This window comes from Sus scrofa, chromosome 15, assembly GCF_000003025.6.
Source record: "Sus scrofa isolate TJ Tabasco breed Duroc chromosome 15, Sscrofa11.1, whole genome shotgun sequence".
Taxonomy (NCBI): Eukaryota; Metazoa; Chordata; class Mammalia; order Artiodactyla; family Suidae; genus Sus; species Sus scrofa.
In genome coordinates this window covers 99,878,493-99,901,400 of record NC_010457.5, presented here as the reverse complement: position 1 = coordinate 99,901,400, position 22,908 = coordinate 99,878,493, and the positions used below count along the sequence as shown (strand labels likewise).

General features: G+C 37.1%; 1 protein-coding gene across 1 annotated transcript in view; it reads left to right on the top strand.

Annotated features, from left to right (window-relative positions):
* DNAH7 (dynein axonemal heavy chain 7) overlaps nucleotides 1–22,908 on the top strand; it is a 265,071-nt gene that overhangs the window by 85,948 nt on the left and 156,215 nt on the right. Inside the window, 4 exon segments of the mRNA XM_021075816.1 lie at nucleotides 1,698–1,891; nucleotides 3,530–3,728; nucleotides 13,836–13,976; nucleotides 19,646–19,858. Coding sequence (XP_020931475.1) covers nucleotides 1,698–1,891; nucleotides 3,530–3,728; nucleotides 13,836–13,976; nucleotides 19,646–19,858 — 747 coding nt within the window.

The window sequence follows — 22,908 nt, the reverse complement described above, 5'->3', positions numbered from 1 at the left end:
TTTTTGGCTAAGAATGAAATAATTGTTAAGTAGTGAAAGGGATTTTTTTTTTCCTAACAAAGAAAGGCGTACTTTTCCAGAAGGTGGCACTCTAAGAACATCATTTGGGTTTTTGAATTTTAGGAGTACAAGAGTATTTATTACTCCATACTTTTTGAATGTACTGAACATTTAAATTATGACCTGAGTCTCTGTCATGCTTCTTTTTATGTGTATTTTAAATGTTTATTTGAAACAGAACTTTTAGGAAATATAATATGCCTTTAAAAATTGTGCCTCTTTAAAGGTAAGTGAATCTCGTCATATGTTGCATATTTCACAGGAACCTGTTTTACTGAAAAAAATGTTGTTCTTTGATTAAATTGCTGTGTTCTCAAGTTACATTGTTATAACTAAAAACCAAGCAAAAAATTCTTTCCTTTCCAGTCACATTGAAAGTATGTTAACAAAAACTTATTCCTGTGGTAGAATAAAATTTCTGTATAAAACGATTTACAGCTGATGTTTTGGTTGACCTCTCAGTGAGTACCAAATTCACTTTGGCTAAGTGCCAAAAGTAAGTTTAGTGAGTTAATCTTAAAATTCTATTTAATTTTTAACAATATTTCCTTGATGTAATTCCATGTAAATTTTCTAAAATGCCCTATAAATGTGCCAGTATGTTCTCATGAGGCTTAAAAAAGTCTGGTGGTTAAAATCTCTAACGTGTTGTAACACCTCTTTCTAATACCTTTATTTAGTAAAGAATGTTTCTAATTTTGTCACTGAGTTTGGCATTATAAGACCTAGACTAGACCTGGATGACATCAATCATTTCAAAGAAAAAAAGTTAAAAGAATTTTATTTTAGTTCTATCTAGATTGTGTTTGAGTATGTATTTCTAAAGATGTTCATAGACCCGATGGTTACTTGCATAGGTATTTAAAGAAATCAATAAACTATTTACTTAAGATATCAGTTCTTAAGATCAGCTTTTGGTTATAATTCTTCTTTTGAATCCCACAGCATAAAAGAAAGCTTTTTAAAATACTTGATTGAGTTTGAACCACTTTAAAGCAAAGAGCTCACAGAGACACTGTTGAGTGATAGAATGCTCAGAAATTCATGCCTTAGAGGTACAAGTCTTAGTCTCTAGCGAGTTCAGGAAGACACCTTGAACTTAAGTCCTTCAGCAAGCAGTGTTATAATGCAGTTCTAAAGGTAGTTCTTTGCAGCGTAAGATCGTTATCTAAAGCTCCTTCCTCCCTGCTCTCAAAACCTTATTTCTATCTATAGATATAAAACAGAAATTGTGTTGTTTTTTATTGATAATAGTAATATTCAAAATAATAATTATACCAATGACATCTTTTTAGAGTATTTTCCCTCAAAGAATAAAAGACAAACATAAGTCATACTATTTTGTTTCCTCCTGTACTTCTTGAATAATTCAATTCAAATTCTCGCCTTGTCTCTCTCAGAATTCCCAACTTAGAATGAGAAATTTGTGACCAGCATCACTGAAGATCAAGTCAGCATCACTTTTACATAATTAAAGAGGCTGGTTCCGTTTAGACTGTGCGAGAACACTTTTAAAAAATATTCACTTTAAATTCTGTATAGCTTTTATTATATTAAATTCATGTGATCGCAAATATAATATGACTATAAAGTTAATATCTAATATTTTTGAGTTGAACATCTTCTCTTATTTTTAGGATAAACATGTTCTAGCAGTTGTAACTGTTGAGAGAATGCTGGAGAGGATGAAAAAATCTAATGAACTTTTGGAACTCATTCTTAAAGGACTGAATGAATATTTGGAAAAGAAACGTCTCTTCTTCCCCAGATTCTTTTTCTTGTCTAACGATGAACTTCTTGAGATACTTTCTGAGACTAAAGATCCCACTAGGTAGGTTATATACACACCTATATAATATATAATGGCTAAGGCTATCTACTTGAATTTAATTTTCAAAATAATGCAGAACTTGAATATGATTATGTTGTTTTTTCAAGACCATTCTAAATATTAACAATAATCAGCTTAAAATAATATTGAAACCATAAGTAATATCGCTGAATATTTTGCAAATGTGATCAATCATGGAGTGGATTTCTTTTTTTTAATTGAAGTATAGTTGATTTACAATGTTGTGTTACTTTCAGGTGTACAGCAAAACAATTCAGTTACACATATATATATTCTTCTTCAGATTTTTTTTACCATTATTACAGGATGCTGAGTGCCTATCCTCTGGATTTCTCATTTTATCGCATGTTGCTATACAGATCTTCCAGAACACATCACTCTTTCTATATCCCATGCAGAATAAAAGTCTCTGTCTCTTAGTGGCTTGCATTGACTCACAAAGGTTCTCCCACAGAATCTTTCCTATTCATTTCCTGTTGGTTTTCTTCTTGCTGTCTCTGCTTCAGCCCTGGCAATTCTCCCATGAAAGGGGCAGCCTCCTTCCTCCGTGTACTGTTATCTTTGCCTAAGATCTTCCTTATCCAAATATCCATAAGACTTCTTTTACCTCCTCTAGATCTTTGTGGAAACCTACTCAAACATCTGCCACTCAAGACAGCCTTTCCTGGCCACTATATTTAAAGTGACCACCCCTTTCAGCACTCTCTTGCCAACTTTCCTGGTTTTCTTTGCCTTATTTTCCTTCAGGATACTTTGAATCATCTGGCTTACTCTATAGTGTACTTATTTGTTTACTGTTTGATTTTCTCTAGCAGAATATAAGCTCCTTGATGGCTAAGATTTTTGACTGATTTTTTTTCTCACAGCTGATTTCTCAGTTCCTTAGAAGAGTGTTTGGTGTATAGCAGACAAAGATATTTGTTAAATTTGTTAATTTTGTCTTGTTCCTTCAAAGTAGGAGACAAGTAATCCAGATAAAAGGATAAATTTAGGTTCAGACTTCCATCTGAGTTCTTATACTCCGCCTCCCCCCCCCCGCCCTTTGAAAGATGAATTCAGCTGGTCATTGGTAATGTGTCAAAAATGAGGAATTTAGTCTGTTCCCTCAATAGTACAACAAATAGACTAAAGTTGGGCACCTTCAAACTAGTTGATTTCCTTAAGCCCTAAAACCAGTTCGTAACTTGCAAGCAGTCTCTGAAGTTCCCAGTTTAAATGTCTACTTTTGTGCATTTGAAGATTCTTCAGATTAGTGTATTACCTGTTAGTCAAAATTGGTTTGATCCTTACTTAACTTTAACATCTTTCAATTCATTGCATTGGAAACAAAGCCTGATGGATTCCTCTTCTGTAGCTCTTATTAAAATTATAATTTTACAGATATTTTTGTGATTTTTCAGTTAATGATAATCTCCCACTGGAATGTACAGTCCACACAGGCAGGGATTATCTTTTTTTTTTTTCCTTAGCACTTCATCTCCAGCATCTAGCAGGGACCTCACACATAGTGCATGTTTATAAAGTTCAAATGAAGATTGGAACACAAAGAGCACTGATATTTAGGGAAGTGCTTTAATTTTGTTAGCTCTCTTAAACTTTTTTTTTTTTTCCTGACAGGGTGCAACCTCACTTGAAGAAATGTTTTGAAGGAATTGCAAAGGTGGAATTTACGGAAAGCTTAGACATAACTCACATGAAGAGTAGTGAAGGAGAGGTGGTGGAACTTGTAGACACCATTTCAACAGCCAAAGCCCGAGGTCAAGTGGAGAAGTGGTTGGTTGAGTTGGAGAGAATTATGATTAAATCTGTCCACAAGGTAGCCAGTTGTATTTATTTTTATTTCTAGTACATATGATAGAATATGAATATATTACTGATAAATGTCCCGTTATTTAGACAGGTCGACGCATGAGTTACCAATTCAGTTGTGATAAACTGACAGCAGAGATGTGGTCTATGATATTAATTGCATAGTGAGTCACTTGAAAAGTGGGATGAAACACTCTCCATTCTACAGAAAACTTGAGTTTTTAGTCATGAGTCTGTCTCATTTCCTGTGCTTTCAACATTAGACACACTTTGTTCTACATGGTCTCTCTGCATAGTCTTTCCTTGAGAGTAAGCCTCTCTCTACAGTTCCACATCAATCTCCTTGACATGTATGTTTCTACAGTGCATCCTTTTGTTCTGTGTATGTATAAAATATGTACTGAAATGTCAGAAAATCATAAAACACTTTCTACACTTAACGGTAACTTCATATTTTCCATAGATCTTGAAGCATTATTAACTGAATTATTTGTAATTTTTTTTTCTTTTTAAATAAATTTTATTATAGTTGGTTAAAAAATTTTATTATAGTTGATTTTGTGCCTATATTCTTTTTTAAATTAATTTATTTTTTATTTTCCCACTGTACAGCAAGGGATCAAGTTATCCTTACATGTATACATTACAATTACATTTTTTTCCCCACCCTTTGTTCTGTTGCAACATGAATGTCTGGACATAGTTCTCAATGCTATTCAGCAGGATCTCCTTGTAAATCTATTCTAGGTTGTGTCTGATAAGCCCAAGCTCCCGATCCCTCCCACTCCCTCCCTCTCCCATCAGGCAGCCACAAGTCTTTTTTCCAAGTCCATGATTTTCTTTTCTGAGGAGATGTTCATTTGTGCTGGATATTAGATTCCAGTTATAAGTGATATCATATGGTATTTGTCTTTGTTTTTCTGGCTCATTTCACTCAGTATGAGATTCTCTAGTTCCATCCATGTTGCTGCAAATGGCATTATGTCATTCTTTTTTATGGCTGAGTAGTATTCCATTGTGTATATATACCACTTCTTCCGAATCCAATCCTCTGTTGATGGACATTTGGGTTGTTTCCATGTCCTGGCTATTGTGAATAGGGCTGCAATGAACATGCGGGTGCACGTGTCTCTTCTAAGTAGAGTTCTGTCCGGATAGATGCCCAAGAGTGGGATTGCTGGGTCATATGGAAGTTCTATGTATAGATTTCTAAGGTATCTCCAAACTGTTCTCCATAGCGGCTGTACCAGTTTACATTCCCACAGCAGTGCAGGAGGGTTCCCTTTTCTCCACAGCCCCTCCAGCACTTGTTATTTGTGGATTTATTAATGATGGCCATTCTGACTGGTGTGAGGTGATATCTCATGGTAGTTTTGATTTGCATTTCTCTTGTAATCAGCGATGTTGAGGATTTTTGCATGTGTTTGCTGGCCATCTGTATATCTTCTTTGGAGAAATGTCTATTCAGGTCTTTTGCCCATTTTTCCATTGATTGATTGGTTTTTTTGTTGTTGTTGTTGTTGTTGTTGTTGCTATTTCTTGGGCCGCTCCTGCGGCATATGGAGGTTCCCAGGCTAGGGGTTGAATCGGAGCTGTAGCCACCGGCCTACGCCAGAGCCACAGCAACGCGGGATCCGAGCCGCGTCTGCAACCTACACCACAGCTCATGGCAATGCCAGATCGTTAACCCACTGAGCAAGGGCAGGGACCGAACCCGCAACCTCATGGTTCCTAGTCGGATTCGTTAACCACTGCGCCACTACGGGAACTCCCTGATTGGTTTTTTTGCTGTTGAATTGTATAAGTTGCTTATATATTCTAGAGATTAAGCCCTTGTCAGTTGCATCATTTGAAACTATTTTCTCCCATTCTGAAAGTTGTCTTTTTGTTTTCTTTTGGGTTTCCTTTGCTGTGCAAAAGCTTTTCAGTTTGATGAGGTCCCATGCGTTTATTTTTGCTCTAATTTCTATTGCTTTGGGAGACTGACCTGAGAAAATATTCATGATGTTGATGTCAGAGAGTGTTTTGCCTATGTTTTCTTCTAGGAGTTTGATGGTGTCCTGTCATATATTTAAGTCTTTCAGCCATTTGGAGTTTATTTTTGTGCATGGTGTGAGGGTGTGTTCTAGTTTCATTGCTTTGCATGCAGCTGTCCAGGTTTCCCAGCAATGCTTGCTGAATACTTTCTTTTTCCCATTTTCTGTTCTTGCCTCCCTTGTCAAAGATTAATTGACCATAGGTGTCAGGGTTTATTTCCGGATTCTCTATTCTGTTCCATTGGTCTGTCTGTCTGTTTTGATACCAGTACCACACTGTTTTGATGACTGTGGCTTTGTAGTATTTCTTGAAGTCTGGGAGAGTTATGCCTCCTGCTTGGTTTTTGTTTCTCAGGATTGCTTTGGCGATTCTGGGTCTTTTGTTGTTCCATATAAATGTTTGGATTGTTTGTTCTAGTTCTGTGAACAATGTCATGGGTAATGCGATAGGGATTGCATTGAATCTGTAGATTGCTTTGGGTAGGATGGCCATTTTTACAATATTGATTTTCCCAATCCAGGAACATGGAATATCTTTCCATTTCTTTACATCTTCTTTGATTTCTTTGATTAAAGTTTTATAGTTCTCGGCATATAGGTCCTTTACCTCCTTGGTCAGGTGTATTCCGAGGTATTTGATTTTGTGAGGTACAATTTTAAAAGGTATCATATTTTTGTATTCGTTTTCTAATGTTTCATTGCTGGTATACAGAAATGCAACTGACTTCTGAATGTTAATCTTATATCCTGCTACTTTGATGAATTTATTAATCAGTTCGAGTGGTTTTTGGGTTGAGTCCTTAGGGTTTTCTATGTATAGTATCATGTCATCTGCGTACAGTGACAGTTTTATCTCTTCTCTTCCTATATGGATGCCTTTTATTTCTTTTGTTTGTCTAATTGCTGTGGCTAGGATTTCCAAAACTATGTTGAAGAGCAGTGGTGAGATTGGGCATCCCTGTCTTGTTCCAGATTTGAGTGAGAAGGCTTTCAGCTTTTCTCCATTGAGGATTATATTTGCTGTGGGTTTATCATAAATGGCTTTGATTATATTCAGGAATGTTCCCTCTATACCCACTTTGGCGAGGGTCTTGATCATGAATGGATGTTGAACTTTGTCAAATGCTTTTTCTGCGTCTATTGAGATGATCATATGATTTTTGACTTTTCTTTTGTTCATGTGGTGTATGATGCTGATTGATTTGCGTATGTTGAACCATCCTTGTGAACCTGGGATGAACCCAACCTGGTCATGGTGTATAATTTTTTTGATATGTTGTTGGATTCGGTTGGCTAAGATTTTGTTGAGAATTTTTGCACTTATATTCATCAATGATATTGGCAATAGTTTTCTTTTTTGTGGTATCTCTGTCTGGTTTTGGAATGAGGGTGATGGTGGCATCATAGAATGTCTTTGGGAGTATTCCTTCTTCTTCAACCTTTTGAAAGAGTTTAAGGAGGATGGGCACCAATTCCTCTTTATATGTTTGATAGAGTTTGCCTGTGAAGCCATCTTGTCCTGGACTTTTATTGGTAGGGAGTGATTTTATGACCTCTTCAATTTCATTTCTAGTGATCGGTCTGTTCAGTTGGTCTGTTTCTTCTTGATTCAGTTTTGGCTGTAAGATTCTAGAAAATTGTCCATTTCTTCCAGATTGTCAAACTTGTTGCCATATAGTTGTTCATAGTATTCTCTTATGGTTTTTTGTATTTCTGCTGTATCCATTGTGATTTCGCTTTTTCACTTAAAATTTTGGTTATTTGGATTCTTTCCTCTTTTTAGTAAGTCTGGCCAGGGGTTTGTCAATTTTGTTGACCTTTTCAAAGAACCAGCTCTTGGTTTTATTAATTTTCTCTATTGTTTTTTGAATCTCTATTTTATTGATTTCCTCTTTGATATTTATAATTTCCTTCCTTCTGCTGACTTTAGGTCTTTTTTGTTCTTCTTTTTCTAATTCATTTAGGTGGACGGTTAAGTTGTCGATTTGGGATCTTTCTTCTTTTTTGAGAAAGGCCTGTATTGCTATAAATTTCCCTCTGAGCACTGCTTTCGTAGCATCCCATGGGTTTTGAGAGGTTGTGTCTTCATTATCATTTGTTTCAAGGTATTTTTAATTTCCTTCTTGATTTCCTTATTGACCCATTGGTTTTTTTAGTAGCATGTTGTTTAGTCTCCATGTAGTAGGTTTTTTCTCTTTCCTTTTCCCATGGTTGATTTCTAATTTCATGGCATTGTGGTCAGAGAAGATACTTGAGATAATTTCTATGCTCCTAAATTTATTGAGATTAGCTTTGTGTCCCAATATGTGGTCGATTCTTGAGAATGTTCCATGAGCATTTGAGAAGAATGTGTATTCTGATTTTTTTGGATGTAGTGTCCTGAAGATATCAATTAAGTCTAACTTTTCTATTGTTTCCTTTAGGATCTCTGTTGCTTTATTGGTTTTCTGTCTAGAGGATCTGTCCATTGATGTCAGTGGGGTATTAAAGTCTCCTACTATGATTGTATTCTCATCAATATCTCCCTTTATGTCTGTTAATATTTGTTGTATGTATCTGGGTGCTCCTATATTTGGGGCATATATGTTGATGATAGTAACATCCTCTCCTTGGATGGATCCCTTAATCATTAAATAGTGTCCTTCTTTGTCTTTCTTTATGTCTTTTGTTTTAAAGTCTATTTTGTCTGATATGAGTGTTGCAACTCCTGCTTTTCTGTCATGTCTATTGGTGTGAAATATTTTTCCCCACCATTTCACTTTCAATCTATATGTATCTTTTGTCCTAAGGTGAGTTTCTTGTAGGCAGCATATTGAAGGTTTTTGCCTTTTTATCCACTCAGCCACTCTGTGTCTTTTGATTGGAGCATTCAGTCCATTGACATTTAAGGTGATAATTGATAGATGATTATTTATTGCCATTTTGAACCTCTTGTTCCAGTTGATTCTATGCTTCTCCATTCTTCCTTTTTTTTTTTTTTTTTTTTTTTTTTTTTTGGTTGGATGGTCTCCTGTTATTATCTGCTTGAGTGTTTTGTTTTGTTTTGTTTCATTTTTTGTGAATGCAATATTTGGTTTTGGCTTGTGGTTGCCCTGTTTTTTAAGTATGCTAACCCCTTCCTATAATTGTGTGTTTTAGCCTGATGGTCCTGTAGGTTCAAACGCTTCATTACTATATTAAAATTAAGAAGAGAAACATACAAAAAAACAAACAAACAAAAAGGGTCTATTTATTTCCTAACATCCCTTGCCCATATTTTATGGTTCTGATGACTCTTTTTTATTTTTTTCTTTTTAATTTTATTTTGTCTGAAGCATGTTCATGATTAAATCTGTATGCTGGCTTATTTGAGTGACTGCTCTCTGATTGTGGTTTCCTCAGTCCTAGTTCTTCCTTTTCTTTTTTTCTTTTTCTTTTTTCTTCCCTTCCATCCTTTCTTTTTGGTTTAGAGAAGCCCTTTCAGTATTTCTTTTAGCCTGGGTTTTGTGTTGCTGTATTCTTTTAGTTTTTGTTTGTTGGAAAAAATTTTTATTTCTCCTATTTTAAATGATATTCTTGCTGGATAGAGTATTCTAGGTTGCATATTTTTTCCTTTTAGCATTTTAAATATCTCTTGCCATTACCTCCTGGCCTGTAGTGTTTCTGTAGAGAAATCAGCTGATAACCTTATGGGGGTTCCCTTGTAGGTAACATTCTGCTTTTCTCTTGCTGCCTTTAGGATCCTCTCTTTATCACTAACTTTTGCCATTTTTATTATGATGTGTCTTGGTGTGGGTCTGTTTGGGTTCAATTTGTTTGGGGCCCTCTGTGCTTCCTGTATCTTGAACCCAGTATCCTTTAGATTTGGGAAGTTTCCATCGATAACTTCTTCAAATATATTTTCCATCCCCTTATCTTTTTCTACTCCTTCTGGAATTCCTATTATCCATAGATTGGCCCGCTTTATATTATCCCATAGGTCTCTTATATTGCTTTCCTGTTTTTTGATTCAGTTTTCTGTCTGCTGACCTGATTGGGTGATTTCCATTATTCTATCTTCCATATCACTGATTCGTTCTTCTGCATTATTCATTCTGGTTTTTACTGCCCTTAGTTCAGTTTGCATCTCTGCAAATGAATGTTGTAGTTTTTCTTGGCTCCTCTTATATTTTCTAGTTCCTGTCTGAGGGTATCTGCATTACTGTTCATATCTTCTCTTAATTCCTTCAGTATTTTCACTATTTCTCTTTTGAACACCAGGTCTGTCAGACTGCAGAGATCTGTTTCATTGTTGACTGTTTTAGGTGAGTTCTCCTGTTGGTTTGGCTGGGGGTGGTTTCTCAGCTTCTTCATCTTGCTTGTTGTTTTCTTTTTCCTGAGGGAGTTGTACTCTCCGTGACCAGGCAGTGTTTGCCTTGTCAGTGCCGTGGAATATTTCCTGAGGGCTGGTGTTGTTGGTCCGTCTTTTTTGAGGCAGTGTGGCTTTTCTGGAGTGTTGATGGGGCTAACAGCATCTCTTTGAGGCAAAGAAGGACTTGCTGAGGGCAGACAGGCCTGGGAGGTCCACACCACGATGGTAGCAGATTTCACTTTGTCATGCAGAGCTTGCTCTGGTGTTTTTAGGCTGTGGGGTTCTTGCAGGGGGTTGGCGATATTGGGAAGCTGTTCCTCAGGAGTGCAGCACCCCCTGAGAGCTGGAGCAGATATCTGGGCCACTGCAAAGCCAGGAGGCTCCTCCCAGGGCAGCCTGACTCAGAAAGACCGTCCGAGAATTAGGCAGATCTTTTCACGGCCCAGCCAGGCTTGTTGTAGCTTTTCTGGGCTGCAGGGGGTCCTGCCTGGAGCTGGCAGCCCTACGCAGCTGATCTGTGAGAGCTCGGCACCCCCCTGGGGGCTTGGGCAGCTAGCTGGGCCACTGCCAACCCAAGAGGCTCCTCCCCAGGGCAGCCCGACTCAGAAAGACTGTCCGAGAATTAGACAGATCTTTTCAAGGCCTGGCTAGGCTTGATCTAGCTTTTCTGGGCTGCAGGCCTTTTCTCGGGGGCTGGTGCTGTTTGGTGCTGCTCTGTGGGGTGTAGCCCCTCCAAAGGGCAAGCAGGCGTGTGCAGGGACAGCCCCTGTGGTGGTAGACTTCAGGCAATTGTTGAGGCCAACCCTCCTGCATGGCAGGCAGCCCCAGGTCCAGCGAGTGCGTAGGGGGTGGCGGGGGTGGGGGGAGGGGGTGCACTGGGAAGCACAGCTTTCTGCTAGCTAGCAGGCCAGTAAGCTTGCTGTGACGTGGGGAGTATTCTATGGGGACCCACCCCTTCTTCCCTCCCCTCCCCAGCATGGGTGCAGACCAGGCTCTTCTCCCAGGCTCCCTCTGATATGGCTTTCCACTCCCCAGCCCCTAGAGTATTGCTCCCTTCCCCTGGGACAGCTTTTCTTTCTAGTCTCCCAGGCAGTCTCTGCCCCGTCAAACTTGACAGACCAGTTTCTAGACCTCCCAAGCAGTCTCTGCTCCACCCCGCCCCCAGCCCTTTCCTGGGGACTAACCTCCAGAGCCGAGGTCTCAGTGCCCAGCCCCCACCCAGGCGTCTCAATTTTTGGTGACTGCGCCCATAGTTTAGACGGTCCGTTCAGTTCTCAGTCTACTTTTCAGAACTCCAACTTACTGCTACACTCTTCTCTGCATCTGGAGATTCCTCTGGTTCATTTGATCTTTCCCCCGAGTAGGTGACTTTCCAGGGCACAGGATCCCTTTCTCCTCCGCAGTTCCCTTTCGGGAGCACCCGTCCCACTCGGATTCACCTTCTCTCACTCTCCTCTTTTCTCTTGTTTTACCTAGTAATGTCATGAACTTCTTGCCGTTATTGGAGTTTAGGTTCTTCTGCCAGTGATTGGTTGCTGTTCTGTGAGAGTCATTTGTCCTGTAGATGTGGTTTTTTTTGTTGTGTTTGTGGGAGAGGGCGAGCGTGTCCCCCTACTCTTCCACCATCTTGTCTCCTCCTTGTAATTATTTTTGTTAGTAGAGAACCTCAAGTCATGGAAACAAATAGTGATTAATGGAGCAGTTAGTCTTTTTTCTTTTTACTATAATGTAGACTTTTAAGTTCTTTATTAAGAATAAAAATCATTATTGATCAGGGACACATGAGGGGAAGAATAAGAAGGAAAAATGGCATCAGATCCTAATCAATAACAGTTTTTATTTTTCAGATTCTCTCACACATTACTGAAGAAAATCATTGGCATCTAGGTGTTTAATGTACATCATGTGTCTTAATGCTGCTTTCTCTTCTTAAAAATAGTTTTGATATCTATCTACATTATATTTTTTCCTATTGACATAAAATCTTTTGGACAGTTTCCTATTTCTCCCTATTATGGATTAAATATGAACACCCTTATGCATAAAGGTAGTTTCTTTGATTGTTTATTTGTTTTCTTATGATAACTTCTCATGTGTAGGACCACTGGGCCAAAGGAGATGTGCTTTCATAGACCTTGATAAGTATTGAAAATGGCATTCTCATTCATGTAGCTGTTAGTATATAAAGGAATTACGCTTTGACCACTACTTGGCAGCATTCAATTGGGTTATATGGTTTGTTAATTGATGTTTACAGTAATAACTCATTATTTTAGACCTATATGATATGATTTCAACAGTTCCTTTTTTTGAAAGTACTTAGAGAAAATATTTTGGTTATCCTTTCAGAGCACTAAGATGGGATGACAAGGGTGTAGGAAATATCTCCCTCAAATGTTTATGTGTAAGCTTGTGTTGGTGGGAAATTCAAGGAAACGCAATATAAACTACTCAAACAGGAGACATGTGTGTCACTGTGCAGTGCTGTATGTATTTGCATACTTGAAAGGCATGCCAAAATTAAGTTAATTTTATGTCATTTGTAAATAATTAAAAAATCATGCTCTTGGCCCCTTTGTCCCTTTGTCTTGCTTGATCACCATGAGTTTAATGTAGCTTGCAACCTCCCAAATATACACATATATATGGGATGGATAGTTATAATAATATATTTTACATATGATATTGTAGAACTTTATGCAATCATATTTCTCCTCATTCCACTATATAGAAATTTGTGATTCAGATGCTGATGACTTCCTCTTGCTCTCTCCACAGTGTCCTTCTAAAATACATATTCATTCCATCCTTGGCATTTCTCTACTATACCTTCTATTCTTTCTCCCAGCTTCAGTTCCTTTTCACCTGCTCTTTCTGTGGCTCATCCTGGCCTTTTACATTTTCTTTATTGTGAATAGTCAACACTGACCTTCATCTCTGTTCAGCTCCATAGATATGCTAACTAAACTAGAAATCCAGAAATGTTCACCTGTCCTTAAGTATTTCTCAGAAAAATAAAATTTAGACAATATTTTCTGAAAGTCAAACATTAAGATGGTTATCCCCTCACAGATGATGTTGCTGTTTTTGGTTGACTATAATAGATTAGAATGTTTCCCACTGATATAAACAGTGGATTTATGAATCCACTGAAAACATGTACACACCTTCTTCCTGCATTTACAGCTCTCAGCTGTCTGTGAATGCGTTATATATCCATCATGATCATCATAGCCTTAGGCATCAAACTACAGGATTGAGAGGGAGTGAGGTTTGGAGATATAGGAGAAACTTCAGAGGAATTGTGTGGTTTGTTGAGTATGCCTATACATATATGCACAGGGCTGAGTGGGGATCCAAGTTCAAAGAAAATTACTCATAAATAATTTTGATAGATCTTATTTTAGAATTATTTGAACTTACATTTTACAGTAAAATTGCTTGTTCTTGTTCAGTTTAAATGTATCTAGGACATCTCTGACTACAACTGGTCAAAGAAATATTTTATGTAATGTGGTTCACAAAAATAGATTGTGCATCAGCAAAATAAAATGTTATGCAGTATACTTGTTTTGCTCACAGGTCTATGAATATACTTTAGTCACATGTTTTGAAGCTTCATAATTGGATAAAATGTAAGAAGTTGAGCAGTGCAAGTTAATTCATTTAAGAGTTTAGCTCTTCCTTGTTTAGCTTGTCCAACTAAAGTGTGACAATGCTTACCTTTAGCATTTTCTTTTGCATTTAGGTTATCAAAGATGCAATTTTTGCCTATACACAATGTGAACGAATTAATTGGGTAAGGGATTGGCCTGGACAGACAGTTCTCTGTGTGTCCCAAATCTTTTGGACTTTAGAAGTACAAACAGCAATTTCAAAAGGACAAGAGGTAAGCTTTTTATTATGCCCAGGTTTTTTTTAGCATTTTTCAATAGCAATTATAGCCAAAATACAATTAATCTAAAATATAAAGGCAATACCCTCAAAAAGTCGAGGATAGCTGAGCCTCAGTCTTATTATTACATACATTTTTGTGCCTTTAAAATAGAGTGATAATAGAACAAGGAAACTTCCTAAACTCAGAAAAATTAGGAAAAAATACATAATATAATTCTCATTTATGCTTTTAGTAAAACTACTTTATGAAGACAAGGGATATTAATTGACTTATTTTGGCTATTTTTACTTTAATGTATTAATTTTTAATAAACAATGTTTTGAATGATGCTTAATTTTAAATATTCTAATATATTAGCTATGTAAATTTAATAGTATTAATTAGATTGCTGTTATTAATTAAAAACAGAAACTACCTTCCAGGAAACTTTCTGATCCTTGAGGTAGGGTTTCAAGCAGATCAACTTTCAGTTGACTGATGGAACAGTCGGAATTCAGCAATTGCTGATCTTGTTTAAAACCATGAGTTTTTAATGTATTTTTGACATGGAGTTTTGTATTATTAAGATATTGTTGAACCCTGGTGAGTATTGGGTTTGAGAGAGACTTGCATTTTCTATAAGCAGGCAGAGCTCAAAGAGGAAGGAGCTGAGTGATAACATGCTTAGTTCACTAAGACTTACCCGCCAGTTACTTCTTTCTCCTCTGGGTAAAGCATAAGAGCATAGGGGCAGGAAGTCAGGGATTTTTAGGAAAAAAATCTGTCTTTATGGAAACCATAACAAGGGGAACGAGGGTTCCCCTTATAGCCATAAGTCCTTGGGCTACTACAGGGCTTTGGCGTTCTTTCCCCATGTGCATTTTTTCTTATTTCCTCAGTAAGTCCAGAAAACTCATTTTGGCTTTTCATTTTTAAACTACTACAATCCAACCTACCACACAAAGGGGTTTCTCCATCACCAGCAAGGGTTACTGGGGGGACATGTAGCCTCCTGGAGCTCTCTCCACGGATGCCGGGCCCCCAAACCACCATGACAGTTTTTTCATTCATCACTGTGGGAAATGGAACAAAGAAGCAAATGTGAGCAATGTAGGCGTCTTGCAAATTTCTTCAGTTTAGAGGTGGTGGTTATCAAACCTCCACCTGTCTCGCAAAAACATATTTTGCTCTGGAACAGGTAAGAGTTGAAATAGAACATTAAAGAGTAGTCTGTAGCCCTTTCATGCTTCCACCTATCTGCCATGCATAATTTGAATCTCAAGGGATATGCAGTTTAGATCACTCCATTTCAGTGTGTCCTCTGCTTAAAGCTATCTGCCTACAATTCTTACCATATTGTATACAGATACAAATAGTTGTGTGTTGTGTTGGTCTTTTTTTTTTTTTAACTGAGATAAGGTTATTTATTTTCTCATTTATTAGCCTGTTCCATCCATTTTTCCCCCACTCGTGTAATATAGTGCATGCATGGAACCATTCACAGAGAAAGCCAAAATGAGAACCCGTGCTTTGAGTGACTGATACTCCAGGGAAATTCAGCTTCATAGACACAGGTCCTCTGAGCTATAGATTAGTGAGTCTTAGCGAATCACTCCTTTGTTGTTGCTACCTGCTGGATTGCTCTCTTCTTCTATGGTGTTTTATGGTGCTTTGTTTACATAGCTAAATTTCATGGAATGAAATGAAGCTTTGCATGTGTCTTTAAAAGTTCTTTTTCCTCTGCTTGTGCTTACTCTTCTTCATCACCTCTTTATTACTACGCTCCATCTGCTGCCTGTGGACCTCGTTCACATTTCACATGAAATGGCCTGTTCACATCTCATGCATGTTCAGGCCATTCAAGTTCTGTAGCAGCATCAGGAGGGGCTGACCCATATTTTAGTATTCTAAAGCATTGATGATTTAAGGATATTTAATATGTGGGTTTTTTGTGGGATGATGGCATAGCTTTTAGTATTCTATGTGCTGATAACTTTTTCCTTAATTAATGTGTAGTTCGCATTTGAAGCTGATGACTTAGGTTGAATAGCTAGAGACTCTTGGTAGCCTTATAGAAGATAGACATTTTTATATTCTACAAATACACCATATATGTAGAGCTTAATGTTATAATAGCACTCTTACTACCAGGAGACCTAGTCACCCCAGGATCTGCTTCTATTTATTTACTCAAAGAATATTGACTTTGGAATTGGTCAGTATGAGGTATTATAGGAGGTAAAAATGAGTGAATCACCACTTTCCTGGAGCTTTGGTTATTGCAAATATTGATCTGATTTTGAATCAGTTTATCATTATATATGTAGAGGAAGCCAGCTGTGATAAAAATGTTTGATTCCAGATGGGGTTTATTTTAGCCAACTATATGATAAAATAGTAAGCTTTAGATTCATTAGTTCACTAATTAGTGAATTATTAGTGAATTAGTTCACTACTTCACTAATTAGTGAATTCATTAGTTCACTGTACATACAAACTGTTCACAGTTTATGTGCAGTTTACAAGGAATAAAATGTAGCAAAAATAATTCAACATCATAATTTTCTCAATTTAGCTGATCTGACTTCTCATTGATTCATATAATATAGTTCCTAAAGAACTTAGCATATCACAGCTTGAGGTGAAATTTTAGTTCTAAAATTGCTTTTATAGTATAGCAGAATACATTCTGCTAATGTAAATAGCATTGAATGCTTATAGATGTATAATTTATACTGATGGGTGTAAACATTATATTTTTAATCTTATACCTTGTGTTGAGCTATAGAGTATGAGCAATGTTAAGGCTTGCAGAGATTTTGACTTTTACGGATGAGGAAACTAAGATGCACCAACTGGCACAGCTTGTGTTACTTGGAGCAAAACTATTTTTACTAATTTATATACTCAGTATAGTTAAATTCACTAATTGGCTCCAAGAATTTAAACAGTTAGGGTTGCTTAAACATAGATGGGACAGAAGTTTTTTTTCCTACCACTTATGAAGCAAATGAATAGCAATTAAAATGAAAATGATATAAATGGGAGTTCTCACTGTGGCACAGTGAGTTAATAATCTGACTGCAGCAGCTCAGTTTGCTTCAAGTTGTGGGTTCAATCCCTGGCCCAGGAACTTCCATGCACTGTGGAAGTGGCTATTAGGAAAAAGGAAGGAAGGTAGGGAGGAAGGAGGGAAGGATATAAATGGAATAGTATATAAGCACCAAGCTTCTGAAAAACTGACTTCGTTTAAAAAAAAAAGTATAAAATATTTCAAGGAATAATAAAAGTTTCACTTAAAGAAACATAACTCCAATTCTGCCTTTTAAGCTTTTCACATTCTTGGAAATCCTCACTTTTAGTTCCATTGCTACCACTTATCTGGTCCTAAAGGAGTGAAATAAACTCATGGGTGCACAATGTTTATTAAATATTAGTAAAGTGTTCAGCCTGCTAGAACACATTGACACTTCCCTTAAGCACAGCAGTTTTCATTGATTTTCATTTGATTTTCTTAAACCCTCTTCTCTTTTTAAAATATTAACCGGATTTACCCACCAGAAAAGAGACCTTCCTCTTCCCCATCCAGAGCAAGCCTGGTCCTTAGAGGTGGCTTTAGCTCACCATAAACTAAAATGTTAGGTGTTTTGTTGATTAGGATTTTTACATTTCAAGTGGCACAAATCCTACTCAGAAGGTCACACAAGAATGCTAGAAGGACTCATGGACTCCAAGGTGGAGCATTTGGAATCAGAATCTTGGGGGTTCATCACTTTGGCAGTTTCTCTTATTTTCTCTACTGGTCTCTGACAGGCTTTATTCTGCAGTGAGGAATGATGGCTTTTAGTCACTTCAGATTGGCTGCTCAAAGTCTACCAAGACTAGTGAAAAGTACTTCTATTCCTGTCTGTATAGCAGTCTCTGAAAAGAACTGTAATGGGCTCTGCTTGGGTCACACATGCCCTCCTTCCTGTTGCCTTGGAGATAGGGCAGTATGACTGACAGCTCACCACAACCACAGAGCATACAGGGAGGCACAAACCATTTATGTCACGATATCTGGCCTGCTTGAGTTTGTTCACTGATACCTTCGTAGTAAGAAAAATTGATTTTTTTACAGTTCTGTCATTTGGAAAATTATGATTAAAAATGTAGAAAATACCCTACATGCTAGGTCAAATTTTTTTAAATTTATTTTTATGTTTTTAATTTTTATAGAATGATTTTTATTTTTATTTTCCATTATAGCTGGTTTACAGTGTTTTGTCAATTTTCCACTGTATAGCAAGGTAACCCAGTTACACATACATGTATACATTCTTTTTTCTCACATTATCATGCTCCATCATAAGTGACCAGACATAGCTCCCAGTGCTATACAGCAAGATCCCATTGCTAATCCATGCCAAAGCAATAGGCTGCATCTATTAACTCCAAACTCCCAATCCATCCCACTCCCTCCCCCTCCTCCTTGGCAACCACAAGTCTATTCTCCAAGTCCATGGCTTTCCTTTCTGTGGAAAGGTTCATTTGTGCCTTATATTAGATTCCAGATATAAGTGAAATCATATGGTATTTTTCTTTCTCTTTCTGACTTTCTTTCACTTTGTATGAGAGTCTTTAGTTCCATCCATGTTGCTACAAATGGCATTATTATGTTCTTTTTATGGCTGAGTAATATTCCATTTGTATATATACCACATCTTCCCAATCCAATCATCTGCCAATGGACATTTGGGTTTTTTCCATATCTTGGCTATTGTGAATAGTACTGCAAAGAACATGTGGGTGCATGTGTCTTTTTTAAGGAAATTTTTGTCTGGGTATATGCCCAAGAGTGGGATTGCTGGGTCATATGGTAGTTCTATGTATAGTTTTCTAAGATGCCTCCATACTGTTTTCCATAGTGGTTGTACCAATTTACATTCCCACCAACAGTGCAGGAGGGTTCCCTTTTCTCCACAGCCCCTCCAGCACTTGTTATTTGTGGACTTATTAATGATGGCCATTCTGACTGGTGTGAGGTGGTATCTCATGGTAGTTTTGATTGGCATTTCTCTAATAATCAGTGATGTTGAGAATTTTTTCCTGTGCTTGTTGGCCATCTGTACATCTCCCTTGGAGAAATGTCTATTCAGGTCTTTTGCCCATTTTTCCATTGGGTTGTTGGTTTTTTTGCTGTTGAGTTGTATAAGTTGTTTGTATATTTTAGAGATGAAGCCCTTGTCAGTTGCATCATTTGAAACTATTTTCTCCCATTCTGTAAGTTGTCTTTTTGTTTTCTTTTTGGTTTCCTTTGTTGTGCAAAAGTTGTCAGTTTGATTAGGCCCCATTGGTTTATTTTTGCTTTTTTCTATTTCTTTGGGAGACTTACCTGAGAAAACATTTGTAAGGTTGATGTCCGAGAATGTTTTGCCTGTGTTCTCTTCCAGGAATTTGATGGTGTCTTGTCTTATATTTAAGTCTTTAAGCCATTTCGAATTTATTTTTGTGCATGGTGTGAGGGTGTGTTCTAGTTTCACTGATTTGCATGCAACTGTCCAGGTTTTGCAGCAATGCTTGCTGAAAAGACTGTCTTTTTCCCATTTTATGTTCTTGCCTCCTTTCTCAAAGTAGGTCAAAAATCTTTTGTTCCAAAGGATTCTGATCACTTTGAGTAATTATATCTTATTTTCTTTCAGGCTCTTGAAGAATACTTGGATAAATGCAACAAACAAATTGATGATATTGTCACTTTGGTTCGTGGCAAATTGTCCAAGCAGAATCGTGTTACTCTGGGAGCCCTTGTGGTGCTGGATGTCCATGCTAGAGATGTCCTCACAACACTTGTTAAAAAGAAAGTTAGTGATGACTCTGACTTTGAATGGTTAAGTCAGCTTAGGTACTACTGGCAAGTAAGTAATAGCACTGAATGTTTTTACACAGCAATTTTAGCTCATAGCTATTTAATTTGTGCTTGCTAATTCACATGGGAAAAGGTATCAGTAATGTAGGACTTTTTGCTGATGACTAACTATATACCTAACAAAGCACTCTCTAAATTGAAGATTAAGGCAGCCAAAAACTATATATCATGTGTATGAAAACTATACAAATATATAGTTGCATATAAATATATATAGATGCACACAAACTGAGTAGTTATTTTAAAAATTACTCATTGTAAATTAGTCATCATGCTTGCTGAATTTGCAGAATGTTGAAACTAATCAGTTTAAAATGATGTTTTTAGGTTCCTGATACATCTAAAGGATGTCCGAGTCAGACTGTTTTAGTCTGATTTAGTCATTAAACTTTCCTCTTATTGATCAATTGGAGGAACCAGAAACATGGTCTGGAAGGAAGGTTCTTATCAGGGGATCTGGGTGGTTGGCGATGGCAGTCTCCATCAGGAAGGCAGGAGGAGCAGGAACAGTACAGTGAACACAGTTGGGCCTCTTGAGAGTGTTAGAGAGAGAGCTGATAATGGAGATACAGTATTGAAAGTTCTCATCATAATCACTTTTGTGAAAGGCTTTGGGAGAGACATGGTGCCGGGAGAGGAGTTACAAGAACCAGAACCCTGGAAAATGACATGAGGTCGTGTGTACAGTGGTTAGGAGCTCAGACTGTGGAATCATTGTTTCAAATGCTACATTCTCCCCTCACCAGTTGTTTGGCTTGAGCAAGTTACTTATCTCTTAAGGGACCAGCTTCCTTATCTGTAAAATGGTGATAATGATGACACGCCCTCTATAGTGGAAACAATTGAACAAATGTTGAAAATAGAGGAGAATAATGAACTATCAAAAAGAGAAAATAAGGAAACAATCCCATCTACAGTTGCTCAAAAAGAATAAAATACTTAGGAATAAATGTAACCAAGGAGGTAAAAGACCTGTAAACTGAAAACTGTAAGATCCTGATGAAAGCAGTTAAAGAAGACACAAATAAATGAAGTATCTGTGTTCATGGATTGAAAGAATTAATGTTGTTAAAATGTCCATACTACCCAAAGCAATCTACAGGTTTAATGCAATTCCTATTAAAATTCCAATGGTATTTTTCACAAAAATAGAACAGTATTAATATTTTTATGAAACGAGAAAAGACCCCAAATAACCAAAGCAATCTTGAGAAAGAAAAACAAACCTGGAAGAATCACACACCCTGATTTTATTTTTATTTTATTTTTTGTCTTTTTAGAGCTGCACCCGTGGCATGTAGAGGTAGCTAGGCTAGGGGTCAAATTGGAGCTGTAGCCACCAGCCTACACCACAGCCATAGCAACACAGGATCCAGGCTGTCTCTGCAAACTACACCACAGCTTATGGCAATGCTGGATCCTTAACCCACTGATAGAGGCTAGGAATCAAACTGTGTCTTCGTGGATACTTCATCAGATTTGTTTCTGCTGAGCCATGACAAGAACTCCCTGATTTTAAATTATATTAAAAAGCTAAACTAATCAAACTAGTATAGTATTGGCATAAAGACATACACATAGATCATTGGAACATAGTGAAGAGTCCAGAAATAAACCTACACACATATGGTCAACTATGTCAAAAGAGCCAAGGAATATACAATAGAGCAAGAACAGTCTTTTTAATAAATGGTTTTGCTAAAACTGGACAGCCACATGCAAAAGAGTGAAATTGGCCCACTATCTTACATTCTACCCCAAAACTAACTCACAATGGATTAAAAAATTGAGTGTAAAACCTGAAACCATAAAACCTCTGGAAGAAAAGAGAAGTGGTAATAATCTTGACATTTGAACTAGTGACTTTTTGGATTTTACGCCAAAAGCAAAGACAACAAAAGCAAAAATAAATAAGTAGGACTACATCAAACCAAAGAACTTTTGCACATCGATGGAAACCATCAACAAAATGAGAAGGCAACCTACCGAATAGGGGAAGATATTTGCAAATTAAATATCTGGTAAGAGGTTTGTATCCAAAATATATAAAGAACACACATATAATTCAATAGCAAAAAAAAAAAATCCAATTAAAAAAATGGGCAGAGTACTTGAATAGACAATTTTCTGAAGAGAATATATAGATGGCCAGCAGGCATATGAAAAGATGTTCAACATCACTAATCATCAGGGAAATGCAAATCAAGACCGCAATAGGATATTACCTCACACTTGTTAGAATGGCTGTTATCAAAAGACAAGAGGTAACAAATGTTGGCAAGGATGTGGAAAAAAAAGAACCCTTCTGCACTTTTGATAGGAATGTAAATTGGTGCAGCCACTATGGAAAATGGCATAGAGGAGCCTCAAAAAAAAAAAAATTAGAAGATAGAACATTATATGACCCAGCAGTTCCTCTTCTGGGTACTTATCTGAAGACAAAAACACTAACTCAAAAATATATATGTACCCTCATGTTTATTGCATTACTTTTTACAATAGTCAATCTGTAGAAACAAACTAAGTATCCTTTGATGAATGGATAGATAAAGATGTGGTGTATTACATATATTACTTATCCATAAAAAATGAAATCTTGACATTTGCAACATGGATGAACCTTGAGGATGTTATGCTACGTGCAATAAGTCAGAAAGACAAATATCATGTGATCTCATTTATATGTGGAATTTGAAAAACAAAACAGGTGTTCCCATTATGCTCAGTGAGTTAAGGACCTGATGTTTTCTCTGTGAGGTTGCAGGTTCTGTCCTTGTCCTCACTCAGTGGGTTAAGGATCTGGCATTGCTGTAAGCTGTGGTGTAGGTGGCAGATGCAGCTCAGGTTTGGTGTTGCTGTGGCTATGGCATAGGCCCCAGCTGTGGCTCTAATTCGACCCCTGGCCCAGAAACCTCCATATGCTGCAGGCGTGGCCATGAATAGAAAATAAATAAAATATAAATAAATAAAAAACAGAACAAAACCAAAAAACACTACAACAACAAAAAAAGCTTATAGATACAAAGAAGAGATTCAGGG